The sequence below is a fragment of the Rhinolophus sinicus genome, linkage group LG10 (genome assembly GCF_036562045.2).
Source record: "Rhinolophus sinicus isolate RSC01 linkage group LG10, ASM3656204v1, whole genome shotgun sequence".
Taxonomy (NCBI): domain Eukaryota; kingdom Metazoa; phylum Chordata; class Mammalia; order Chiroptera; family Rhinolophidae; genus Rhinolophus; species Rhinolophus sinicus.
The window spans coordinates 75524402-75548408 of record NC_133759.1 but is presented as its reverse complement, the minus strand read 5'-3'; the positions used below and the strand labels follow the sequence as shown (position 1 = coordinate 75548408).

At 50.6% G+C, this 24007-nt stretch overlaps 1 protein-coding gene across 1 annotated transcript; it reads right to left on the bottom strand.

The window, feature by feature from the left end:
- Positions 1-600: 600 nt before the first annotated feature.
- SLC22A5 (solute carrier family 22 member 5) lies at positions 601-24002 on the bottom strand. The gene is made up of 10 exons (XM_019756078.2): positions 23421-24002; positions 17004-17107; positions 11383-11537; positions 10202-10373; positions 8870-8996; positions 7052-7152; positions 5217-5431; positions 3525-3707; positions 2384-2519; positions 601-2020 (listed from the first exon to the last, which is right to left on the bottom strand). Exons 1-10 carry the CDS (start codon positions 23811-23813, stop codon positions 1933-1935), a joined length of 1674 nt encoding a protein of 557 aa, XP_019611637.2. The 5' UTR covers positions 23814-24002; the 3' UTR covers positions 601-1932.
- Between the last annotated feature and the right edge of the window lie 5 nt (positions 24003-24007).

Here is a 24007-nt window from a genome sequence, read left to right as displayed (position 1 = left end):
TGGTGGTGCAACCTGACACTGCCTCACCTCAGGCCTGCAAAATTACCTCTTGTTTTCTACATTGGGACTCACGCATGTGTAACCTGGAAATGTGGGGAGCTGACATCTATGGGCTGCCTTTGACAAATAGGGGGTGGGGGCCAATATATAAACACTTCCCCCTTTTATCCAGGGTGCAGATGGTTTTGAGATGTATTTCATAAGGCTCTTCAGAACTTCTGGCTGGCTGGAGCTGTGCGCTTGGCTCTGGCCAACCTGCAAATGCATCCTTGTAATGGGTCTCGCTCCTTCCCTGTTTCCTCCCCCATCCTTTATTCCTGCTCCCTGAATCTTATTCCTAAACTCCCTAACTGTACAGAAGCATTGGTCTCAGGCTCTGCTTTCAGGGGAATCCAGGCTAAGACACTTGTCTAAGAAGGCTGGCTCAATCCATAATCAATTAATATAGAGCGAAGGTTTCTAGCACACTGAGATTAAATCTTAACTTAGCCTTAGAGACAATCACAAACCACTGTTAGAATTAACCCAAGGTAACACAGAGAAGTCAGATGATGATGTGGTATGGCTCAGCAAATTGTGGAAATAAAGGTTTCCAGTTGCTATTATTTAAAAAATCATTTTATTTATTGAAACATTTTCATTTCCAAGGCACTTCAGTAGCTTTCCCCAAGATATGGTTTTTTAACCAGGTGAAGTGTCTGCTTTATGAGTACCATGGTAACAATCAGAAAGAGAAGACAATTACACGGAATACAAAATATTTCCCAATGTCACACGACTGAAGTGAGCAACTCTGAAAGACTGTGAACATGATTTAACTTTCTCCTTTGTAAATTTTTTCCATGATTAGGCATCACAAAAAAAACACACACAACGACGTCAGCTTTGGCACTCAGAGAAGTGCTAGTGGCTAAGGCTGGTAACAAGTGGCAACTGCAGACCATAGCCAGAGTGATTCTGGGTGGAAAAAATAAAAAGACACAAACCAGGAGGCCAAGGAACCAGACTTTCCTAAGTCGACTCTGAAGGGCAAATAACTTAAGGAGGAAAATACATAACAAATAAACAACAAACAAACAAAACACAGAATCCACATTATGGTTTTAAGAGAAGAGACAAGTTTGCTCATCTTTCTTTCTCACTGACATACTCCTTCAAACCATACATCGAAACCATTACAGCTAGGAGGTTTGAGTCACGTGGCATGAAAGCAAGAACAGTAGGTTCAATGATGTGTTTGCTATGGGCCCAGACAAGCCCAGTGTTTCGATCAGATGTAAACACGTCTCTCCGGTAGTCACACTGAGTGGTCCAGGAGCTCCCACGTCAGTGCACTTGCCTGTGCTCAGTACCTGCTCAGTCCCCTCCTGTTAATTACCTTCTGAGTTCCCCAGACCTTGGCTGTCCTGCCCTGGGGAAGCAACAATCCCACTTAATATCCTTGGTAGCTCACAAGGTGTGAGAAATCAAATTCCCTGTGAAATGATTTCTTTTCCTCTAAAGTGCACCATTAGAGAGAGAGGGGGAAAAGATTTCGGGGGTGGGGAGGGGTAAGATTAGACCTCCAGCTTTATCGGAGACCTTTTCAGGCCGTCCGAAATTAAAATGTAAATTTAGCAGATGCCTCTCATATTCTTCCAAATCCCACTGGTTCTAGTGAATCGTTAACTTCTTGGGAAGCGCACAGTCCATCACTGCATTAGTCAGGACTTCTCTAAAGCTGTCTGTCGGTGGTCACAAGGTCCTCTGAGGGAAGGTGGCGCTCTAGGACCACGTGCAGCCTCTGTGGCCAGGTGCCCACCCACGAGCAGACCAGACTCAAAGTCAACAGAATGAACAGCGAAGACCTTTGCCCCAAGGACTCAGTGCCTGCACCAGCCGTTCCGACAAGATGCAGTCTTTCCTCTTCACGTTCTCACTCACTTGAGGTTGCTAGAAGGCTGTGCTTTTAAGGACCGTGGGGTTTTCTTCACCATCTTTTAACTCCCTTGTGTGGTTTGGAGTTTGCCTGTACTTGATTCTATAAAAATGAGCAAGACAAATGCTAGTAACAAATCTTAAAAAGACGTCTACCAGTCTTAAAGCAAACCCACCAGCAAACCCAGAACTGAGATCTCGCGAAAGGGTGCAAAAGTCATACAGCAGATTCTGAAAGGTTTCTCCTCATCTCTGCACTACCCCAGAGCCTCTGGTGCTGTGTTGATGTACATGGTGACACACTGGTCTGGGTCCGACCAGAGGACAGAATGTAACTTCCGTGGCGTTTCTAACCCTCTGATGGCTAAACTAGGCTGTGGCATTTGTGACGGTTTGTGGGGCGCTCTCTGCCAGGCCCAGGCCCAGGCCCAGGGCACCACATTGTGAAGGAAGGAGGCCTCCTTACCCTTTGACCCTTAGCATCTGATCAATGGTGTCTGGGAGGGGGGTGCCGAAGCTCTCTGGGAGGAACAAGGTGAGGATGGCTGTCAGGATGGTCAGACTTCCCATGAGAATGTAGGGCAGGAAGCGGTCGTAGGCCCCTAGGGCAAAGCAGACAGAGCCCCAAGCCGGGGTGCAGTTAGACCTGGTCTCTCTCCAACCCTCTGTGCTCCCAGGACTCTCCACAGGGGATCACCTGCCTTCTCAGCCTCTGCAGGTCCCACAGTCTGAGCTGCCAGATTGGAGCCTGGCACCTAGACAGGTCTCAGAACCCAGACTTGGCACTGACATGCCCAGAGGTCCAGCAGTGCCCAAGGTGCAGGGGAGGGGAGGTGCGCCATGATTACTATTCCTATTTCCCAATTTTCCAAGGAACTCAAGATACTAATCCAGGGACCGGAATAGCTCCTCCACCTCCCCAGATGTGTCAGAACCCATCTGCCTTCAGGCCAAACAAGGTGCTTCTGCTTGTCAGATCTATGTAGCATGTACACCACAAAGCATTCTGGGAACTCTCAAGGTGAATGCCACCCCTCCCCAAAGATGTGCCAGCGAGGGATATACAGGGCAACAGCAGCGGTCATGTTTCAGAAAATGATTTTGAAGGAGAGAAAACTGGTGCCGTTACAGAAAATGGCACAAGGGATCTTCACACAGGAGGAAAGCACTGTGTCACGTGCTCCCAGTTACAGAAATTCTCAGTTCATCAGACCTCTTGAATGGGCATCTGTGCCCTTCAGGTTCCTTTTAAATTCTGATTCCAAGAAGAGATTTCTCCAGTCGGGTACACTGGCACCCTAGGCCACTCGCCGTTCCTTGGGATCAGGGAACTGTATTCTCTGATGGAAGGCCCCAAACAGCAGCAAAACTCTCTCCTTTGCTCATCCCGTTCTAGCTGGTTGATAGGTTGTTTCCCACTTACACGTGAGTGCCTCCCCCACCACGCACCTGGACGAGAACCGTCTCCAGGCACAGATCCCAGCACAGGACAGATCCCATCTGCTGTGTGTGCTTGTTTTCCTGTTGCCAAGCCATGTCTGGCGCACAGTAAAGCTCACCAGTGCCTGCCCCCATCACTCCTGCGGGCCCTCCGCCACGGGACCTACCAAGGTAAATGAAGTAGGGAGCCAGGATGCTGCCCAGGCGGGACGCCGTGGAGCTGACTCCCACGCCCATGTTTCGGACCACGGTCGGGTACAGCTCGGCCGTGTACACGTAGACCATGGAAAAGGCCGCCGTGACTCCAAACTTGCCCACCATCACCAGGACCGTAGCCAAATAATACAAGTCTGGAGAGGCAAAGGGAAGAGAGGAGGAGAAGGCACCAGCTCCAGGCACACTGCTACCGAGAGTTCTGTCTGCGGGTAGATACTTTCTCCCTTTTTTTGGGGGGGCGAGGGCGCAGTTTCCATAACTTCTTATTGTGGGACAAGGGGCAACAGCCCTCCAAGTTGATTTCTGAGAGGAGGTGGGGACCTGCAGCTGTGTGAGGCCTTGCTGTCTCCTCAGCCTACAGACCACCAGAGTGAGCCCCTCAACAGCCCAAACAAACCTGCTGTCCAGGCCTGAAGTCATTACAGTCTGTCAGGGGTCAGCTGACACCCAGAGGCTCATGCTGCAGGTGCCACGAAACTCACTGATGACTTGTGGATGAACGGGGACTTCATTCAAACTCACTTCACGCTTTTGTTCTACTCAGACCTCAACAATTCACAGACCAGCAGACCCTCAGAAACAATCCTCCTCCGATCTATCCTGCTCACTGTGCCGAGGAGGTGGCTGTGAGGGGCGGGGGAACCTCCACACACATTCCCAGGCTTCCCGCTACGCCACAGCGGGGGGGCTGCTCCTGCACAGTATTGCCAGCCTCAGGCACCCACAATCGATCACCAGAGGCTCCCAAATCCGTGGGTACACTGACAACTCTAGGTGTCATGATAAGCCATGAACTGTGCTATGAATTGTTGGAAAAGGCTGCCTCCCCTACCTGTGGGATACAAGGCGGTTTTACGAAGTCCTGTAAATGGCCTGTGAGACCCACTCTGTGACCTGGCCCCTCTGTTCTCCCTCTCTCCTCACACATGCCAGGCAGGCTCATTCCCTCTTCAGGGTCTGTGCCTTTGCTATTTCCTTGGCTTGAAATGTTCTGCTCTTAAACTTTCTCATGGCTTTCTTTCTCCATCACTTCCTCTATGTTTCTGCTCACGTGCCCCCTCTTCAGGGACACTGCCGTGACCACTGTGTGAACCAGCTCTCCACAGTCCTTTATTGTTATTATAAAAGGTAATAGTCTGCACTATATTAAGCCTTTATTTACTTGTTTGTTGTCTGTCTTCTCAACTAGAGTGTGAGCTGCAGGAGGGTCTGGGGCTCTGCCCGACTTGTTTACTTCTGCACCATTGGCCCCGAGCTTAGTGCCCAGCCCACAGCAGGCACTGCCGAGCTATTTGTTGAATAAATGACTAAGACAGGCCGGCCAGGTTAAGAAGTAATGGGGATGGCTCTCTTTTCTGCCGGTTTACTGTACGGAGAAAACCAAATATGCACACACTAACTTGGGTAGAGAGTAAATTTAACCGCGAGCTCCACCAGGCTGCTCTGCCCACTCCCCCCACACCCGGGCCATGAGCGTGTCTGGTCCTAGGAGACACTTTCTCTTGACTTTTTGGCCAAGAATGAAGATATGCAGGTGAGCTGTGACAGCATGCTTTTATTCTCTTTATTAACTGGAGGAGACAGCCTGGTAGTAGAGACTAACTCAGCAAAGACCTCAGACCGCAGATGTACATGGTCCCTACCTGGGGGCACCAGCTGCACGAACAGGAGGACGCTGCCACCCAGGAAGAGGGCGGTGGCCATGGAATATCGCCGGGGCAGGTGCTGCAGAAGCAGCCAGGCCAATATGTACGCCGGGACTTCAACCACTGCCGAAAGGAAGCAGTTCACATAGACGTCCCCGTGCAAGTTAGGGGTATCAAGGGAGAGGCCAAAGTAGCCCACGGATATGGTCATCCTGAAACAGTGCAGAAGAAAGCTGGAGGAGCAGAATCACGCGGGCGCCTCCCAACCTGGACTTTTCAAGTACAGTTATTGCAGGAAAGTCTAAACTATCTTTACAGGGCAGCAGATTTAACCCCGAGTCTTACTTCTTACAACGAAAGATGACTTCCCCCAGCCCAGTGTAAACTCCAGGCCAGAACACTTTCAGAACACCACAAACAGCAAAAAGGCTTATATAATTCAGATAGACTTACATTGTTGGAAAAACAGACAAACCCAAATCCAACCTACCTTTCAGCTTTAAAAATCCTAAGCCGGAAGCTCTCACAAAGCCTACTTCCCTACTCTCTGGACCTCCCCAAACCCAGCAATTGCAGGAGCAACTGGAGAATGAGTCAGGAGGCAGATAGCAAGGGGAATGGGATAGGACTGGAGGGATAAGAAAAACTAAGGCACGATTATCAGGTCAAACATTTGGAGAAAGAGCCCTAGCAGACCCTCTGTGGCGACCAGGCAGGAAGAGGCTGGCCAGAGGCAGCTGGCTGTGCCATGGTGCTCACGGACAGGAGAGGGAGCTCCCAATGGAGGGATCACCACATCGTCTCTCATCTGCATGCCTCCCGGCCTGGTCCCTGTCCCCTGTGGGCATTCTCTCTGGCAAACCAGGCCTTTGTAGGTCAGACTGGACTCATCTGCAGGTTGAAAGCACAGCTGGTATACTCAGAGAAAGGGCACATGCAGAAGTTCTGGGGAATCCACAGCAGGAGCCTGCATGAACCACAGAATGGTGACGCATCAGAGGCTGGCACGCCTGTGGTGCAGACTGAATGCTGGCCCTGTCTGAGGCCGGCTCCTGGGTGGCACACTGCCCTGAGGGATCCTGGGCCTTTCCTTGGAAATGGGTGACTCATCATAAACCCCAGCGAGCAAAATAGCTGGCTGTCCCAAGGCTGACTGACTCTAGTAAAAGGGACTCTGAGACGAAGTCCGCCTTCCTCACCCAGCAGGACCAGGCAGTGGCCTAGAATCCCGAGGGTCTGGCCACTGAGCAAGCGCTCTCCAGGCACTCGGATGTGTTCCCTCTCTCTGGTAACTCATATCCCTGCTTGACAAACTTGGTGAAATGCCTCATTAGAAGGAAACTGACGAGGACACCTAGGCCATGGCACTACCTCCAGGACAGTCTCCAGGACATCCCAGAGGGAGGGATCCTGCTTCCACATTTCCAGAAAGTACTCAGCAGCCTCTGTCACTGAAAGAACAGGACGTCTCCACTTAGAGCCTTCTCGAGGGCCTCACCTGTCTTCCTCAGTCACTATCTGAGGCACAGGGGACAGGAACAACTAAACTAGGGCCCAGAGTGAGAAAGGATTCACTTCAGGACCTGGAGGGATCCCCAAAGATCCCTTATTTCCCAAAAAAAAGCCCACACAGAGGTTTTCATTCTCCTTTTCTGAGATTCCGTCAAGTTAAGAATTGTGACACGTTCATTTCTTTGATCGCAAGTCACAGCTCTTCGCTCTCTGATGACACAGGCTTTCTGTTTTGGTCTGAGACATATCTGCCAGCGAGAGGCATGAGAGCCACTGCCATAGGCTTTGTCTGGAAGCCTTGGCAGGTCTCCATTACGCACCACAGAATTATGGACATGATGGTGACCATTCGGATGTTCCGGCTTCGGAGCAGATCCAAAATGCTGTGGGACTGCTGCTTCTGGGACCTTAGGTCTTGCAGCTGCAGGAACGATAGGACAAGGGCACAGGAGGGAGAGAAGGTCGGAGACTCAGAGACCCAATAACATACCTGGAACCCTGGCATCTGAGCTTTCTGTGTCTGTGAGTTGGGGAGTGCTTTGTTTCTTTCTTGAAAAGAAGAGTAAGCGGAATGACTGTATCTCAGCCAGTGGAAGGCTTCCCCAGGCTTTGTCCGTAGCAAATTAGTGAACAAAAATGAGGAGGCAGAATAGGTGACCAGTCCCTCAGGGGACGCAGCCAAGGCGGAGGCACCACCCCCAGCCTCCATCAGTGGCCACATTCCAGGGAGGCCTCTGAGCATTCCTTCCCAAGGCTGGATCCCTGCCCTCTGGGTCAGAGAGAAACTGGCCATGTAGTTTATTGATCTGATATTTTAAAAGAGTTAATGTTTCCAGTCTTTATACCATGTCATTACTGGCCTACTTCCAAACCCAAAAAAATTTCAAATAGCAAAACAGGAAAATTGACCTCAGCTTCACCCAAAGTAACTTCCTATGAAAGTCAGCACAGCCAAGGTCATTAATAAACCACACGTCTAAACACACTGATGTTGCTTTCTTAAGCAAACCCAGCTTTGGAGCTTGTTTTTCCCGAGTTAGCAGTTCAACAAAAGGTCAACTTTTGACTGAATGGATCCCCTGAAAAAGCCTCATTTCTTCAAGGGTGCCAGTGGGCCTTATGGGATCACCCAGACTGACCCCTCACCGAAAAGCCACCAAAGCTACCTCACTTAAAAGCCGTCTCTGCCATCTTCTACCCTGACCTTTGTATACCAAAGCCCTTTCCAATCCGTGCTGAGAGTGGTTGCTGGTCACTTAACTATGAGGCTGGCAGGGCTGGCGGCAGCTAGTGGCTTCTCTGGGGCCTATAATAACTGGCCTCTCTTTTCCAAGCCCCAGGCCTGCATCTTGAGTCCTGAGTGTCTCTAACATGCCTTCCACACACACTTCAGCAGGACTGCTGGTAGCTGATAGCCAGTCCCCTGTCTTCCTGTCAGAGTAGACACACATCCCAGAACCCTGTCAGCAATTGCAATATCCAACCTCTTTTATAGTCCTGAGACTGAAGAGAACTGCCTGCTGCTGAGAGGGTGGAAGGAGAGAGAACAAGGATAAACAAGACACAGGAATGAAGCAAAGCCAGGAAATCACTCATGGCGAGAGAATAGGGTCTGCAGGGAGGGTTGGGTCGGGGTAGGTCAAAGGGGCAGATATCAGAAAGGACCTGGCTGCAAGATCATGCAATAAACAACCAACCACTGGCGGGCAGAGGGAGAAAGAACACAACTAACTCCAAGTTTCGTTTCGCTTCAAATTTTTGTATTGTACTATTTTTTTACAATGAGAAACTACATAAGGTATAAGAAATAATTATTTTCCCAAATGCCAACTTCATGAAAGGCCTATTACTCACAGAGTATTTATTATTGAAAGTAATGGTTAGACTATATGATTATCTAGAAAAGATGTATATCAAGTATGAAAACCTAAAACCCATGGGAAAAGTGGAGAGACTGAGGCAGTTGGAACCTTCTCCTCAAGCTTCAGAATTTTAACAGGGCCTGCCTTGGGGGCAGCTGGGGCTCGGGCAGGGAGAGGGCTGGGGTCCTGTGTGAGGGGAGGGCTTCTGGCCTTTGTTGTGCTTCCCTCAAATCATGGTCACCAAGACCCTCCCACCAGCTCCCATGTAGCGCTTACCTCACTTGGTTCAAAGAGGGTGGAGGGTGCGACGATGCCATTGATTTTGGCAGCCCGGTGGATGATCATCTCTGCCTCTTTAAATCGTCCCTGAGAGATGAGCCATCGGGGGGACTCAGGGATGAACCTGCAGTGTAAGGAGCAACGCCCTGAGGTTTTCCTGCCCGACAGCCCAGGGGGAGCTTAGGTAGAGGTGGGAAATGGGGTTTCAGAATCAAGCTAGGTTTAGGGAATATTTGGTGTTTCCAAGACAGAAGCAGAGATGGTCCATACTACAGCCAGTAATGACCTGAAGAGTGAGCTTTTGAGTCCTGGAGTGCACAGAATTTGGAGGGACTGGCACTCAGCACTCCATGGGGCTCCTCCTCAGGCTGGCCACCTCCCTTTCTGAAGAGCAGTAGTGCCACCTGCTGGACACTAAGGAGCCGGGTGCTAGAAGGGCTCCTGAAGCCTGGCTTCTGCTGTGGGCTCAGCCCAGCCTAGATCCTTGCTGGGCTGCACTTCCCTGCTTGTCTATGGCATCCACAGAAGCTTCTACACTGGTCTCTTAGCCTCTAGTTTCTCCTCACCCCCTATGGATTCATCCAATTGACCTGTTAGACTCTCTACCTATGCTTATTAAAGCACCGAGGTGCTTTGGGATGTTGTGGATCTTATTTTCTACCTCACCAGTAGCCCCTGCCCTTCAGTCATGACCAGGACCCATGCTGTGCCCTGTATCCTCTCCCACTATGCTCTGAAATGTCTCAGCAACACGTGGGGGCTGTGCTCTCACCATCCCCGCCTGCAAGGGGCAATCCCGCCTCAACCCCTCTGCTGTGCTCCCTCTCTCGGTGTGAGACAGCCTCCTCTCCCCCTGTGCAACTCCTCGGTCTTGGAGGCTCAGATGGAGCCTGGCCTCCTCTGTGCTGCTCCCGAGGACTCTCGCTTGCACTGCTCTCCCTCTTCTTCCAGTGCCTGTGGCTGAGGCCTTGGCAACACGCAGCCAGAAGCAGGGCCTACGTTGTCCTGTCCTATGTTGTCCTGTCCTGTGGTCTTATAACTTCCTGGAGGTCATGCAGGACCCCATCATCTTGCAGCTACTGCTTCTTCCTTTCCCTGGACTCCAATCTATCCAGCCCAGGGCTGAGAACAAGTCTGTTGATCTCTTGAGACTTTGTTTGGTTCTGGCTTTTCTGAGTGTGGAGAAAACATTCTGAAACAACATAGATATTTATACTTCCGGTCTCTGGGAGCCCAAACAAGGATTTGTGGGTTGCTGCTGCCCCCTAGTGAAGGCCTGACAGAAGACATCCTGCCGGTGGCCACCTCTAGGCACAAGGCCACACTCACCACCAGAGCGCCGCGCACAGCACCCCAGGCACCGTCAGCGCCAGAAGCAGCTTCCGCCAGTCTCTGATGAAGTAAGCAAACAGTGGCAGCAGCATGTAGCCAACTGCATAAAATATGCACACTCCTAACGTAGAGAATATAATACGCACTGACTTGCCAAGGATTTCTGTTCCTGTTCAAAACAAGGGAGGAGTATTAGCATTTTAGTTTAGGTGATTTCCTTATTAATCTTCTCTTGTTATAATTTTCAACATAAAGACACGAAAGCTGCTAGAATTATCTCTTACGTTCCCAAGCCCTAGAGTAGGATGGGATTCTGAACCCAATCCTGTCTGACCATCTGCTGGGTGCCTCAGGGAAGCCCTCGCAGGCTCCTCAGCGACAGTTCTTACATGAAAACTTCATCGCTTCCCAAAACCATACGCTAAAGATGCCATGTTAGGCCTCAAAATTTAATCCTCACATGAGGAAGAATTCATTAAAGGGGAAGTCATTACTAAGGCTGCACATGCTGACTGTTAAACTTTAAGGGGAAAAAAGTATGTTAAATGTGAAAAGAAAGAAGTAATCCTTTCAACAATACAGCCCAAGGAAGCCAAAGACCTATAAGCTAGAGTTAGAGTCCTCCAAACAGTGAGACTGGCAACGTTTCAGTGAGAACAGGCCAAAGCCCTGCAGTGTGAACTCTGAATGCCAACCCCGAAGCTCACATGACCAAAGCCCATGCCTAGCAATTCACTCTTGCCAGTCGACTTCACTGGCCACAATGCTTTGCAGAAGAGGCAGTTTTCTTCCTTGGCGAGCCTGCCAATCTTGGCCCTTGTTCTTTACGTCATACTTCCCTCTTTCCTTAACTACCTCAGCCCTGGGCAGTGGCAGCCCTTTTTTTGATGGATGATCTTGGGTGAGTTCTAGTACAATGGTCATGAAGTACTAATGCGACCTCAGAGGCCAGAAAAGACCTGGAATGCAGCGGTCAGGCTATGGTGCGGCTGGGGACCCAAGGCTGAGCCTTGATGCACTCAGTTTCCCTGACTACAAACTGGGTTCTCCAAGAAGCCCTGCTCGGCGTTGCTAGAGGCCAATTCCCCTTGAGGGGTATCAGAGCTGTCTCCAGAAAGTGAGTAGAGAGGATGGTGAAACACAGCGTCAAGTACTCAATTCCGACGTGATGGCCATACCCAAGACAAATGCTGCCACATAGTTGGAGATCTGGCCCATGCCTACAAGGATAAACAGCACGGTGAACATCTCGAAGTTCTTGGAGAAGACCTGCAGGAAGCTGAAGCCCGTCTGCATGCCCATGGTCACAAACAGCACGTTCTTCCGACCAAACCTGGGAAGGAAAGGGGAGTGACAGAAGCAGCTGGGAGAAGACGGCAGGAATGGGCTCCACCAAGAGGGGCTTTCCCCAGAGCCACTCAGGGAGGGGTCACAGACAGTGCGGGCAGGGCCCCTGGTGCAGGGAGCGTCCCAGTCTCCCAGCGCCTATGCTGTAACCCCGCCAGCCCACTCCTCAGGACCAATGTGTAACCCGGGCACCAGCGGTGCGGAAAACGCAGTGCCACAATTATGATGATGATTACCAAGGATTGCGACACATTTATTATGTATAAATCTATACATACATAATGTATGTTCTTTTTAAAAAGAACTGGTTTACGATGGAGGGTGATGGGGAAACACTTCATTATAAATGAAATCTGGTAAATAAAGGGAAAGAAACACTTGTCCTGACTTTCCTATGTGAACAGTAACCAATCATAGATGAGGGGAAGTATCATTTTATAAAAGTATGACAGCTATGGAATGAAAAAGAAGGGATCAAATTAGAATATCACCATTTTACAACTCCCAGTGAATGAACAGACATGGGCATTGTATTTCTATGACTGTTTAACATCATAAAGAGACAATTGAACATTGCATGAATTCTACAGTCTTGCCAAAGGGACTGAACCTGGATCTGATCAAGTCTCTAGATCCAGCTGCCAATTTGCAAGAAATGCAGAGGAAAGAGGAATACGCTGAACTGCACCATGAGTATGCAATCAGCCAAATCTACTCTGGGAAACTCAACAAGTGGAACAGCCAGCATTCTTCAAAAAATCAACTGTAAGGCAAAGGAAGGGATGGAAGAAGAGTCCCTAGATTAAGCAGATGAAGATGTAGCAAATTGTTTTTAAGTGGGCAACGCTAAATTTGTGTTTAAGGATGCACATTTGGATGATGAAACTACGAAAAAAACCCACAAGAAAGTAATTATTGTAAAAGGCTAGTGGTTACTTCTGGGGGAGGGCTTCTTGGTGGCCAGCAAAGTTCTATTTCTTGACTTGGTGGTAGTTATGAGGTTATCTCCCTGGAATAATTCATCAAGTCACACATTTGTTCTGTGTGGTTTTCTTACTTTTGTTCATTTTTAAATTTAAAAAATGTTGGTTTGGGGGCGGCCAGTTAGCTCAGTTGGTTAGAATGTGGTGCTAATAACACTGAGGTTGCCGGTTCGGTCCCCACATGGGCCACTTTGAGTTGTGCCCTCCTTAAAAAAAAAGTTTTTCTTTTTGTTTTTGTTTTTAAAGACAGTGCCACTGGCAGGTCAACCATCAGATTCGGCCTGAGTTGGCCCAGAGCAGGCTGACACCCCTTTTCAATCAATGAATGTTTGTTTGAACATCTGTTATATACCAGGCAATAGGGGTACATCTGAATAAAAAAAGGCGCTGTTTCTGCCCTCCAGGACCTTATAGTCTATAGGCGGTGAGGCAGACGGTAACCACACTTAGTCCAACAACCACACTACTGAATGCACAGCTACACACTGAGACAAGGGCACTGAGGGATCAGCACACAGTGAGGGAACCGACTGGGACGTGGGCATTCAGGGAGAGAATCCCTGATGATGGGACACTGACGTGAGGCCCCAAAGAAGAGCAGTTGTTGACAACGGGAAGTACTGACAGGGACTAAATTTTCAATGATATTCACAGAATAATGGGGAGACCAACATTAATCACATGAGGACAATTTCTGATAGGTGCTATGAAGGAAAGGCACAAGGGACCCTGAGTTAGCCTCCGGTCACAGGAGGCCACGAGGGCGGGGTGCGGAATGTTTCAGACTGAGAAGCGCACACACAACTGTGGCTGCAGAGGCATGACGACCACCACGGGACAGCACAGCTGGTGCCAGCTAGTCACAAGGAGACTGCAGAGGTGGGCGGAGCCACACTGCAGGGGGGCGGGGGGGCTTGCGGTCATTATCATGAGTGTGCTGCTTCTACTTACTGCAACATGTTTGTGTGTTTTTTCTTTTTGGGTGCTGCTGGCATCTGGTAGGTAGAGGCCAGAGATGTTCTAGACATCCTAAAATGCCCAGGATAGCCCCTTACAACAAAGAATTCTCTGGCTCAAATGTCGATAGGGTCGAGGTTGGGAAGCCCTGGTCTAGAAGGAGCCTCTGACTCCCCCTGCATTTTCTTGTTATAGGGCATGCTGCATGCCATCCAAGGGTGGTCCCTTACTGCAGGCAGATGGCTGTAACCTCTATCCCTGCCTTCCCTGCCCAAGGCCTCCCTGGGATGGCGGGAGAGAAAAAGACCCAGGGAATCCTTCCATAGCACCAGTCCTTGGCAGTCCAGAGAGGGTCTAGAAACACTCACTTTGAAACTCTGTCAACAAAACATCAAACACACACATGTCTACAATACCCGGAAACATCAGTCTACTTCTTCCCGGGGTTGTGCTTCTTGTAATTCATGCACTTAAAGGTACCTTAATATTATGTCAGATAAAAGGCTTTGACAATCCAGGATTATTTTATTGATCTTGAATTTCAGCCTTATTTATATTCCAGAAAGAAGGTTAAGCCTTTGTCTGATATAAAAAGTTACTGCTGGTATACTAGACAACAAGCTGAGGGCATGAATCTACTGCTCTTAGGTAAGTTGTTTGGCTTGGGTGTTTGAACTGGCGTACTTAGCTGTAATGATGAGAAACTGTCCACCCTATGGAGCCTTGGGCCTCCCGTGGGGGTGCAGACAAGCTTCAGGGGTGGCTCTGGGAGCTGAAGGCAGGGGACACAGCCAGAACAGCCACACTTTCAGCTGTATTTCATTTATTGAACTCTAATGATCCTACTTAAAAGAAGTAGTTCGCTGACAAGATTTTTTAAGTTTTGAAAACCACTGTACTAGCCCTTCTGAAGACTAAGGTGGTCCTTAACACATTCATTACATTTCTTTCGTTGCCTTGGAAGCAGGTCTTTTGGGAACACTTCCCTCAGGTAATCGCGTGTTACATGGTGATCGGGTTCTCAGGCTCGCCCACAAACCTACCTAACCCATGACACAGCTGACCCAGAAAAATGTACTGAGTTTCAACTCTGCACTTGGGGTAACTCCTCCTTGCTTTTCACCTCGAAGTCTCACCACTCAGCCCCAAGAGAAGGGATTTCCCACCATCCCACTGGAGGGCCTCTGAGCTCAGTCCCAGCCTCCCCTCTTCTCACTGTACAATCTTCCCAGGCAAGCTCATCCTTGTCTGGGTTGTGATGAGGAGTCTATGAGCTGACAAGTCCCAATGTGTTTCTCCAGCCCACACCTCTCACGGAGCACCGTATCCATACTATCCAACTGCACATTCAACTCCTCCACTTAGGCGTCTCCAATCATCCCGAACTCAGTAGGTTCAAACTCAACTCACCGTCTTCTTCTGCAAACACGGTCCTCTTCCAGAGTGCTTTGTCATAGAAGGGTATCATCACCTAGCGGTTGTCCAGGTTGCAAACCTTCCTTTCCTCACCTCCCCCATCCACCCCACAGCCCAGTCCTGTTGGCCTGCCCTCCTACCACTCCTCTGCGTTTCCACCACACTCAGCCCAGCCCCAGCCACCACCACGTCCTGCATAAATTACTGCGCTAACCTCTGAATTGGTCTCTCCAGAGCCCCTATTCTTCCTTTCAATCCTTTATCCACAAAGGTATCAAATAATCTTTTCAAAACTGCAAATCTGAATATGTCACACTCCCATTTTAAAAAATTCTCAATGGTTCCCCACTGCTCTGTGACTAAAGCCCAACTCCTGCCATCTGCTAAGCCACCCACTCTTCTGCTTGGCCTCTGCCTGCCTCCCCACCTCGTCTCCATAACATCTCTGCACCACAGGGGACTGTTCTAGTTCCTAACATGTGCTATTCCTTTTCTTGAGTCTAGACTTAAGGACATGCTGCTCTCTCTTGCCCAGAATGCTCTTTCCTCTCCCCACCCCCTAATGGCTAATTTCTCCTCACCTTTCAACTCCCAGCACATGCTTCACCTTCTCAGGGCGGCCTCTCCCGGCCCCCTTGGTCAGAGCCTCTCTTAGCATCCTGCATGTTTCTGCCTCACCAAGATGGCAAGTGCTTCCCTCAATTAGTTGTTTAATACCTCCTGCCTTGCTTGAAGGTACGGTCTAGAAGAGCAGAGCCTAGAACAGTAGTCCATACAAAACAGAGGATCAACACTCTCTGGGCCCAAACCCTCGCTCTGCCACTTGCCAGCTGTGTGACTCTGGGCAAGTCACTTAACTCCTCTGGTTTTATTTTCCCCATCTGTGAAATGAGAATACTAATACTTCCTACTTCATAGGGTTATGAAGATTAACTTGTTAATTCGCACAGTGCTTATAAGAGTGTCTGGCACATAGTAGGTGCTATGTGTTTGTTAAATAAATGTCAGTAATCAGCGGATGCTTGTTGCTAGATTAAGGATCTGGGGAAGCACAGGCCTTTCCCCGAAGGGGCAAGTATCTCTACTAGTCGTGATCGTGGCCCACTGAACTCTAATGCACACTGGTGACTGTGGGAGTTTGTCTCCTTTTTAATCGCTAGATGACATTCTAGAAAAGACAAATTTAGTGAGAAATGGACTTCTCCAGTAAGGACAATAATCCATAGATGTAAATGTGCCAAAACTTCACCCTGAGTCTGTGCTACAGGATAAACGGGCCTTGTTCTAAAGGTGGAATGACAGTCTCATCCTGAACTTCTCTATTAGAGACCCCAACCAGCTGGGACAGCGCTGGGACTCCTCTCTACTGGGGGACACAGTGTGACCAAGGACCTTGCTGAAGGCCGCTCCTCTCCCTAGAGGCTTCTCTGACAGACTCCAAACCTTGGGGGTAGGGAGATACAATATAACAGGCCCCTCTGAGAACTTCACTGAAACTATGGACCTTTCGATCTCTAAAATTTTGCATACAATTTGCACAGGGAGTACTGAACTCCCTAAGTCATGAATGGACCTTGAGTTAAGAGCCTTTAAGTTACACAAATAACCTGCTTATAGGTCAACACAGCCCATTTCCTGCTTGTGGTGGAGTAAAGGCCATATCCACAAGCGTCTTAGCTAAGGGGCATCAGCCCTGTGGACACAAGAGTTCTGCCCATGAAGCCACTACTGACTAGTCTCACCTTGTAGAGAAAGCGATGGCTTTGGGAAGAGGCGGGTACGCCTTAGGTCTGCAAAACAGTTTCCGTGCATGTGTGTGCTGTCTACTTCTCCCCTGCTCGGGGACTCACCTTGGGAAAGCCAGGCTCGTACAGAAGTGAATCCTGACATATTTCCTGGTCAAATCCAATTCATTCAGCATGGATACACTCAGCTCTTTACTAGGTGCGGAGTCTGTAGATTAGGCTTCCCCTTCTTTTAAAACACAAAGCCCTGGGCTAAAGAATGCTACCCTTTGACGTGAAGGGCCAGGCACACACACGCTCCTTGCTCACTGCTGGGACCCTGCAGCTGCAGGAGATAGAGCCCCCCCTTACCTGTCTGAGAGCTGCCCCGAAATGAAGGAGCCCACCAGCACACCCCCGAAAAACAAGGAGGTCGTGAGGGGGGCCTTCCAGTCGTCATCACACACCAGGTTCCACTGTAAAAGGAGCAAAGGGATGTATCACTCACTTCTTTTTGAAAGTGTTTGAAATGTACGGCTTCTCAGAAAATGCAATCAGAACACCTGCATCCCTGTCCCCTCTGCTTCCACGCCGCGAGTGTGGGAGCTCAGGTGAGAGACGGCTCTTCTGGGCAGCCAGCCAGAGAGCAGGTTCCCCCACACGGAGAGTGGGTTCCCTCCCCATTCAGTTTTTCACAGCTTTCAGCTCCATTGTTTTGCTTCCAGTTTGAGGAGGTACTCGGCCCATGTTCCACCCCAGGAGAAGGTGCGGCCTCTCGTGGTCGCTCTGAAGAATCTGGGCAGAGCCCAGGGCTGTGGACGGGGCAGGGCACCCTTTCAGTGGGGTTCAGGCCAGCGGCAGGAATGGCACAGGAGTGGCTCTGGAGCAGGGTTCTGGGGCTCTAAGGGTCAAGGCATCCAGCAAGGGACCAAGGCCAGTGGGCCTGGGATGCACCACGTGGATCTGCTCCTTCCGCTCCGCTCAGGTCTCCACCCTGGACCTCTGGGTCCTTCTGGTGACATTTAGAGCTGGGATCCCTGATGCTGTGCTAACAACACCAGGCCCAGTTATAGCCAAGAGCTCTGAGCTGGGAGTCAAGAAACTGAGGTTTAGTTTCTATTCTACTGCTAACTGATTATCCAACCTCAGATAAGATCCCCCTTCCCACCCCGCATTGTGCCTTAATTTCATTTGTAAAGCAGGGGTTGGGGTAGGGAACCGGCAACACTGCTGGAGTTTCCCCGAACCCGATGTGCGGTTCCACTGATCTGATCGTTACCATGAAAAGAGGTCTGCGGGCATATGGAAGCAGCTGAACACTTAGATGTGAGGTCGCCCAGCCTAACAAGGAGCTGAATGAAGGAAGAAAAGCAAAACAGGAAGCTTGGTGTTTCCCAGAGAAACGTTTCCCAGAACAGAAAGAGGGCACTCAGCAGTAAGCGAGACGGCCACCCTCTAGGGAAGTCAGACCCTTGCTTGCCCGGCACCAGGCTGCTGGCTTGCCCTCTGGGCAGTCTGTGGGCTCCCTGGTAATACACAGAGGCGGGGGGGAGTGTGTGGCTTCCAAGGCTAGTGACAGCGGGGAAAAACAAGTCTGCTTCTTTGCCCTGCTGGGCAGTGTGTGCACACAGCCTCTGGGCACCTCAGCAGGGCTGGAGGGCAGCCCTTAGGCTGAGAATGGGTGATAGTCCCCGCCCCAGGGAACAGTGTGGGGTCTCCAACTCCTACATCTAGAGAAAGTCCAGACTAGCAGGAAGCCAGTATTTCGGCGCACCAAGGCCTGGGTGCTCAGGCGATGGCAGCCTTCCCACCTCCGCAGCCTCAGGGGTGGCACCCAGATACCATCTCTTAAGAGGGTACGTGCTACCCTAGGGCAGGGCCCATCCAGAGTCGGCTGCTAAGGTCAGGACAGGAGTGGTAGGGGAGTCAGAGCTGAGGGATGGGGGACTCAGTGACGGGCACTGGCGTCTGGGTGTTAGGTAGGGTGTCAGGCAGAGCTTCAGGGCCCGGATTGTGCGATCTATTCTTGATCAGATGGAATCTACTCTCAGCTCGCAAGCATCACTTTTGTAGCAAGAGATTTAAAAAATGAAAAAAGAATCAGTAGCTGCTTCTCAACAGGTCTCTCATGAGGGTTGGGGACTAACACAGCTGAGCCAGACTAGAAATTCACAGGGGTGTCTGCAGGAAGTTCTGGGGTGGGCCCTCCACTCCCACATCAGGTCTCCCTATATAGGCTTCTAGAGAAATGTGGCCTGGCAGAGCCAGGTGCTACCTGAGAACAGGTCAGGCTATGCTCTGCAGGAGACCAGGCGACAACAGTGCTCATCTTGGGAGAGGTCCCCGGAGCACGTCTCCAGCTCCCGCAGCCTCACCCCTGCCACCTGATCCAGCCTGTCCTTACTCCGGTTGAGCGGGAAACTCCCAGGAGTGCCTGGGCTCTCTACCCACCACTGACAATTCTTAACAATTCTCAGGGCCTGGCTTTGGGCCCTCCAAAAGCAAACATGGGCTAACACTTCCTATTGGCCACAGGGGGCCTGTGTGTAGGGTCAGGAAAGGTAATAGATCTCAAAAAATAAACCAAGGGCAGTCATGGATTAGGTCCCACCCAGCCAACCCACCCACTTCCCTGTCAACCACCAGCTAGGCCGCAGTGGGCTCCGGGACTCGGCCTGAATCCTCCTGAGGCGGGTGGGCTAAGAAGCCCACAGAGTCCAGGCGATGTACCCCGGCTTGTTGTGTTTACAAAGGAATCTAGTGTTCCTACACTGAGCTCCTGGCTCCCCAGCCGTGACTAAAGCAATTACAAACCAGCTCATCCATATGTGGGATGAGCTGTAGTGGCTGATGACAACAGGTAGTAAAGTTAGAACAAAATGTGTGGGTTTAAGATCAGGTCCTGAGTCATCATGACCTCTTAGCTGGGTGAGTTGTGAAAGGGGAGGGTCCAAGGACCCACATGAAAAAATCTCAGAGCAACTCTGGCAGGGTGCCTAGACTTGCCATCTTTCCTGGTAAGAAGTATACCTCTCTAGTGGTGATAGTTTTACGGACATACATATCCATGAAAGCTTTTCAAATTGCACACTTTAGTTCTGTACAGTTTATGTTATGTCATTTATACTGCAATAAAGTCGTTAAAAATTTTAAGAGAGAGAAGCGTGTCTCTTATACTCATTATGTAATTGGTGCTGCTTTTCAGTTCTGGGAAGTATAGAAATGATGCAGTTTCTTGGGACTAAATGTTCTTATCTGTGATATGGCTGGAAGGGAAAAGAGATAGGGCTTATGCCCCGAGGGCAAAAGCTCTTCCCTGAGATGTACCTGGCCTGACTGCTTCAATGGTCAAACCACCTGTTACCGAATGCTATGTATTACTACACACCTTTCATCCTGCCTCCTGCGGCAATTAGTGGCAGACCCTTGTCCCAAGGCTGTCAGGGCAAGGAGAAGTATCTGCTACCATATCCTTTACAATGCCTGGCAGTGCCCTGCAGAGGACAGGCTGAGTAGCTGTTTGATGTACAGGTGAGTGAGTGAGTAAACACATGAATAAAAGGGCTGTGAACCTTCAACACTGTAGTATCCTTTGGGCTTGGTCTTTCAGTTTGGCTGCCCAAAGCCCAGATGAACCCTGAACTTCAATCTCCAGGACAGATTTTCTTTGCTTTGTCAGCGCTTCCCTGTGTCAACTGTCAGACCTTTGACCCAGGGTGTGAGTTCTCCGGCAGCTAGAGACGGGCTCAGTCTGACCACTCTGGCCGGCTGGGTCTGCTATGCCTGTGGTGCACAGGGGCTCCAGGGCCCAGCAAGCAGCTTCTCTGGTTTGCCGTGAGCTGCAAAGGCAGGGATGAGGGTCTGCGTGTCCCTTAAGTTAGAGAAGTCAGCGAAGGCACAGTGGTGAGGCACAAGCTCAAGGTCTGGGCGGACTCCCCACCCGAGTCGGCCCAGCCCACCTCTCTGGTTGACGTGGCCTTCCCTTCAGGTGCTGTGGGCTTGCGGACAACAGTGGGGGCTCTCTTATCTTCCAAAATATCTACGCATGAGGTAAGGCTGGTAGAAAAGCTAGTTCAGACGACGAGGCTTTCTAGGACAACAGGGAATGAGTCCAAGTGCTGCCAAGGGCTGGGGCAGGGGGCTTCTGGGAAACAGAGACAGGCTGGGGGCAAGGGGACACAGAGGACTGTCAGGTCTTAGCTGAACAGACACAGCTCATGGGTGGGTGTCAGAAGAGCTAGAAGTTTCAAAACGAAACTTTCTGGCTGCAGGCTGGGCTATGGAGACACCAAAATGCAAGTGGCCCAGGCCACCAGAGAAATCACCCAGGTTCCCAGAGGAGGGGGCAGTCCTGGGCCACGCAGCACTCTGGAGCTGCACGGTGGGGTGGCTGATTCCCCAACACCAGGGATGACTGAGGAACCAGAGAAATGGCCAGGCCAGATGCATGTGGGCCGCTAAACCATTCCTGAAACATGGGAGAACGTCCTCTTTCACTTCATAAATAGTGTCCCATTCTTTCTGCCAATCCCAGCGCCTGGTGGGAGACCCACATATGGGTAAGCCCCAGTTTGTGGGGGAGGGGTATTACATTTCCTTTAAAATATTCAGTCAATGCTTTTCAACCACCTCCAAGTTTCACTTCTATGAATTAAACTCTTTTTCTTCTTCAGTTCTCAAACTTTAAAGAAGATTTCTTAAATGATTCATTAATACATTCAACAAAAATTTTCCTGAGTATCCCTTTCTGTATCCAACAGCATGTCAGGACCCGTGGGAGATGCAAAGATGTAAATCTACCACTAATTTTTGTAGTACCTGTACACAGATTAACTTCAACAAAGTATCATACAGAAGACCTGAGGTTTTCTTCTGTTGGAAAACACATCTAGGAAATCAATACCAGTATACTTAGAAACACCTCTACATATGACATGGGGTAGAGGGCAGGCCTGGGGACATTCTGCAGGCACAGGACTAACTGCAATGGTCAGCAGGCCAGGTCTGGGTTGAAAGAAAATGGGTCTGAGAAAAATGTTAATGCAACAGCTTCCAACAGTGCCTATTCACCTGAGAGGCACAAGAGCCTTGAGTGTCACGTCAGGCTTTCCAACATCCCCAAACAAAGGGCTAAGTAAAGTATTAATCTAGCCTCCCAGCAAAGACTGACAACCTGTTAGTAGGGGAAAGGGCACACAGCTCTTACGAAACTGCTAAGACAGTGAAATAAATAGACTAAATATAAAAAAGGAAAGACTGACACTGGCAGCAACATAGTTCAAGGACCCTTCCAAAAGGGCCAGCCTTTGGGAGCTCACAGTGCCACCGACATTTTCAGTGAAGCAAGAGCAGATGACTAGAATAAACTGCCAAGGGACCCTAGGGACCAGGGTAAAATCCAGAGATGCCATGCGCTTCTTCTGACGTCACTGCCCCTGCCCCGTTCCATGAGCAGCCAGAAGCAGAATTTGTAGGGACTCCTGTGTCATGGGGTACAGCTTCCCTCTATAGCCTCTGCCTGCAACCGGAAGGGCAGTCTCTGCTTTCACAATTCTCACTGGTTTCTAGGAAGGTGACCGGCTGTCTTGTGAGGCTGGGATTGAAGATTTGTGATGACTGCAAGTTTTGATTCTCTGTGGACTCTTGGGCCACAAAGCACAGTCAGCTACCTCCATTCAGTGTCTTTTTGTTAACACCGCAGGACACTAGAATAATGTCACTAGCTGAGAGAGCCCCTGTGAACTCTGCCCTCCCACTAGGTTGTTTCTTGCTGTTCCAGACTTTGCACCTGCTGAGCTGAACACCCCAGATTCACCCAGAAGCTTCCTCCTCCAGGAAGCCTTCCCTAATCTGCAAATCCCTGATCTGACACTCAGTGAACTTGGGGACCCTGGTGCTTATCAAGGAGGGTTCTTTCACTGCCCTGCTTGCTCCGTTCCCCTGAAACTCCAGGGAGTTAGTGCCAGTGTCTGAATAAGATGCAAAGCACATCCACACTCATCCATTAACATCATGTCACATGTCCAGCTCTAATGACTGCGGGGTCACCAGGGAATAGACAAAGCCACCCAAAACAAAAATCCAAGGGGCTGGGGAATGAGAAAAGCTTTCCCCCACGTCCTACAAACTACTTCAGATATAACATTCCAGGTCAACAAGTCACCCTGAACGGATTTTCAGATGCATGGAGCCTAACAGGCTGATAACTAACCCTGAGTAAAAGGTAAACATACCTTAGAGGGTGTGATGAGACTGTCATTTTAGGGTGAGGGTAGCTGGGGAAGCAGTAACAGGAAAAAGGAGCAAGAAACAGTTTTGTACACATGCTTCCCTGAACTTTAAAAGTTCACAAAGGAGTATTTCTTTTTTTTTTTTTCCTGAACAAATGCCAAGAGGCTGGAAGAAAAATGGTGAGTCCTTAGACCCAAGCGCTGGCTCTGTTCCTTAACACGCTCACCCCAACTAGAGGAAGTCTTTGACCCACTTCCTCAGCGCTTTTCAGCATCATGGCCATCAGGATAGGCGGCCAGCCTGACACCCGTGCTGTGAGGGGGCATGCTCTGGGTGGAAGTCACCGCGCAAGGCGTTCCAGAGCCACCTGGCTGGAGGATGGATGCCCATCACCAGTGTGTAGCGAGCTGGGGGAACGAAAGTGACAGCATCAATTCACACCTTGCGGGGGGGTGGGGAGGTGGAGCGGTGGTGGTGAGCGGTGGTGTGTGAAGCCAAAGGCTGCGGAGGTCCTCCTCACACCCCGGTCCCCGGCCCCGGCCCGGGGCTGACACCCACCTCGGTCACGATGGTGGACAGGTAGACGTCCTGGCTGAACTCCCAGCCATCCAGGCAGCTCTCCTGCTCCAATTGCTCCAGGTCCACATCGCGCCCCGGCTCCAGCCCGAGCGCCGAGAAGTTGGAGATCGCCTCGAGCCGGTAGCGCCTGCAGCTGTGAGGCACCTCATGGCCGTCCTGCAGCCGCAGCGGGACACTGTGGTTGCGCCACGCGCTGCTCAGGTTCGCGGTGTCTGGCACCCGGCAGCGGTGCTCCGGGGTCCCCGTCAGGAACACGACTGACATACCATTGAAGCCGTTGGGGATGATGCTGGCGCTGAGCAAGAAGAAAATGAGACGCTGAAAAGGCCCCCACTCGCCCAGGAAGGCGGTCACCTCGTCGTAGTCCCGCATGCCACCCTCAACAGCCCGAGGCGCGCGGCCCGGGCTATAGGGACCCGGCGGCGCGCGGGGGCGGAGCGCGGGGCGCGGGGGCGGGGCGCGGCGGGCGTGTGCGCGTGCGCAGCTGGCCCCCGCCGCGGGACCGAGCGAGGGACGGACTCGGGGTTGTCGGCCGTCTGAGCAGGCCCGCGAGCTGCCGCTGTTAC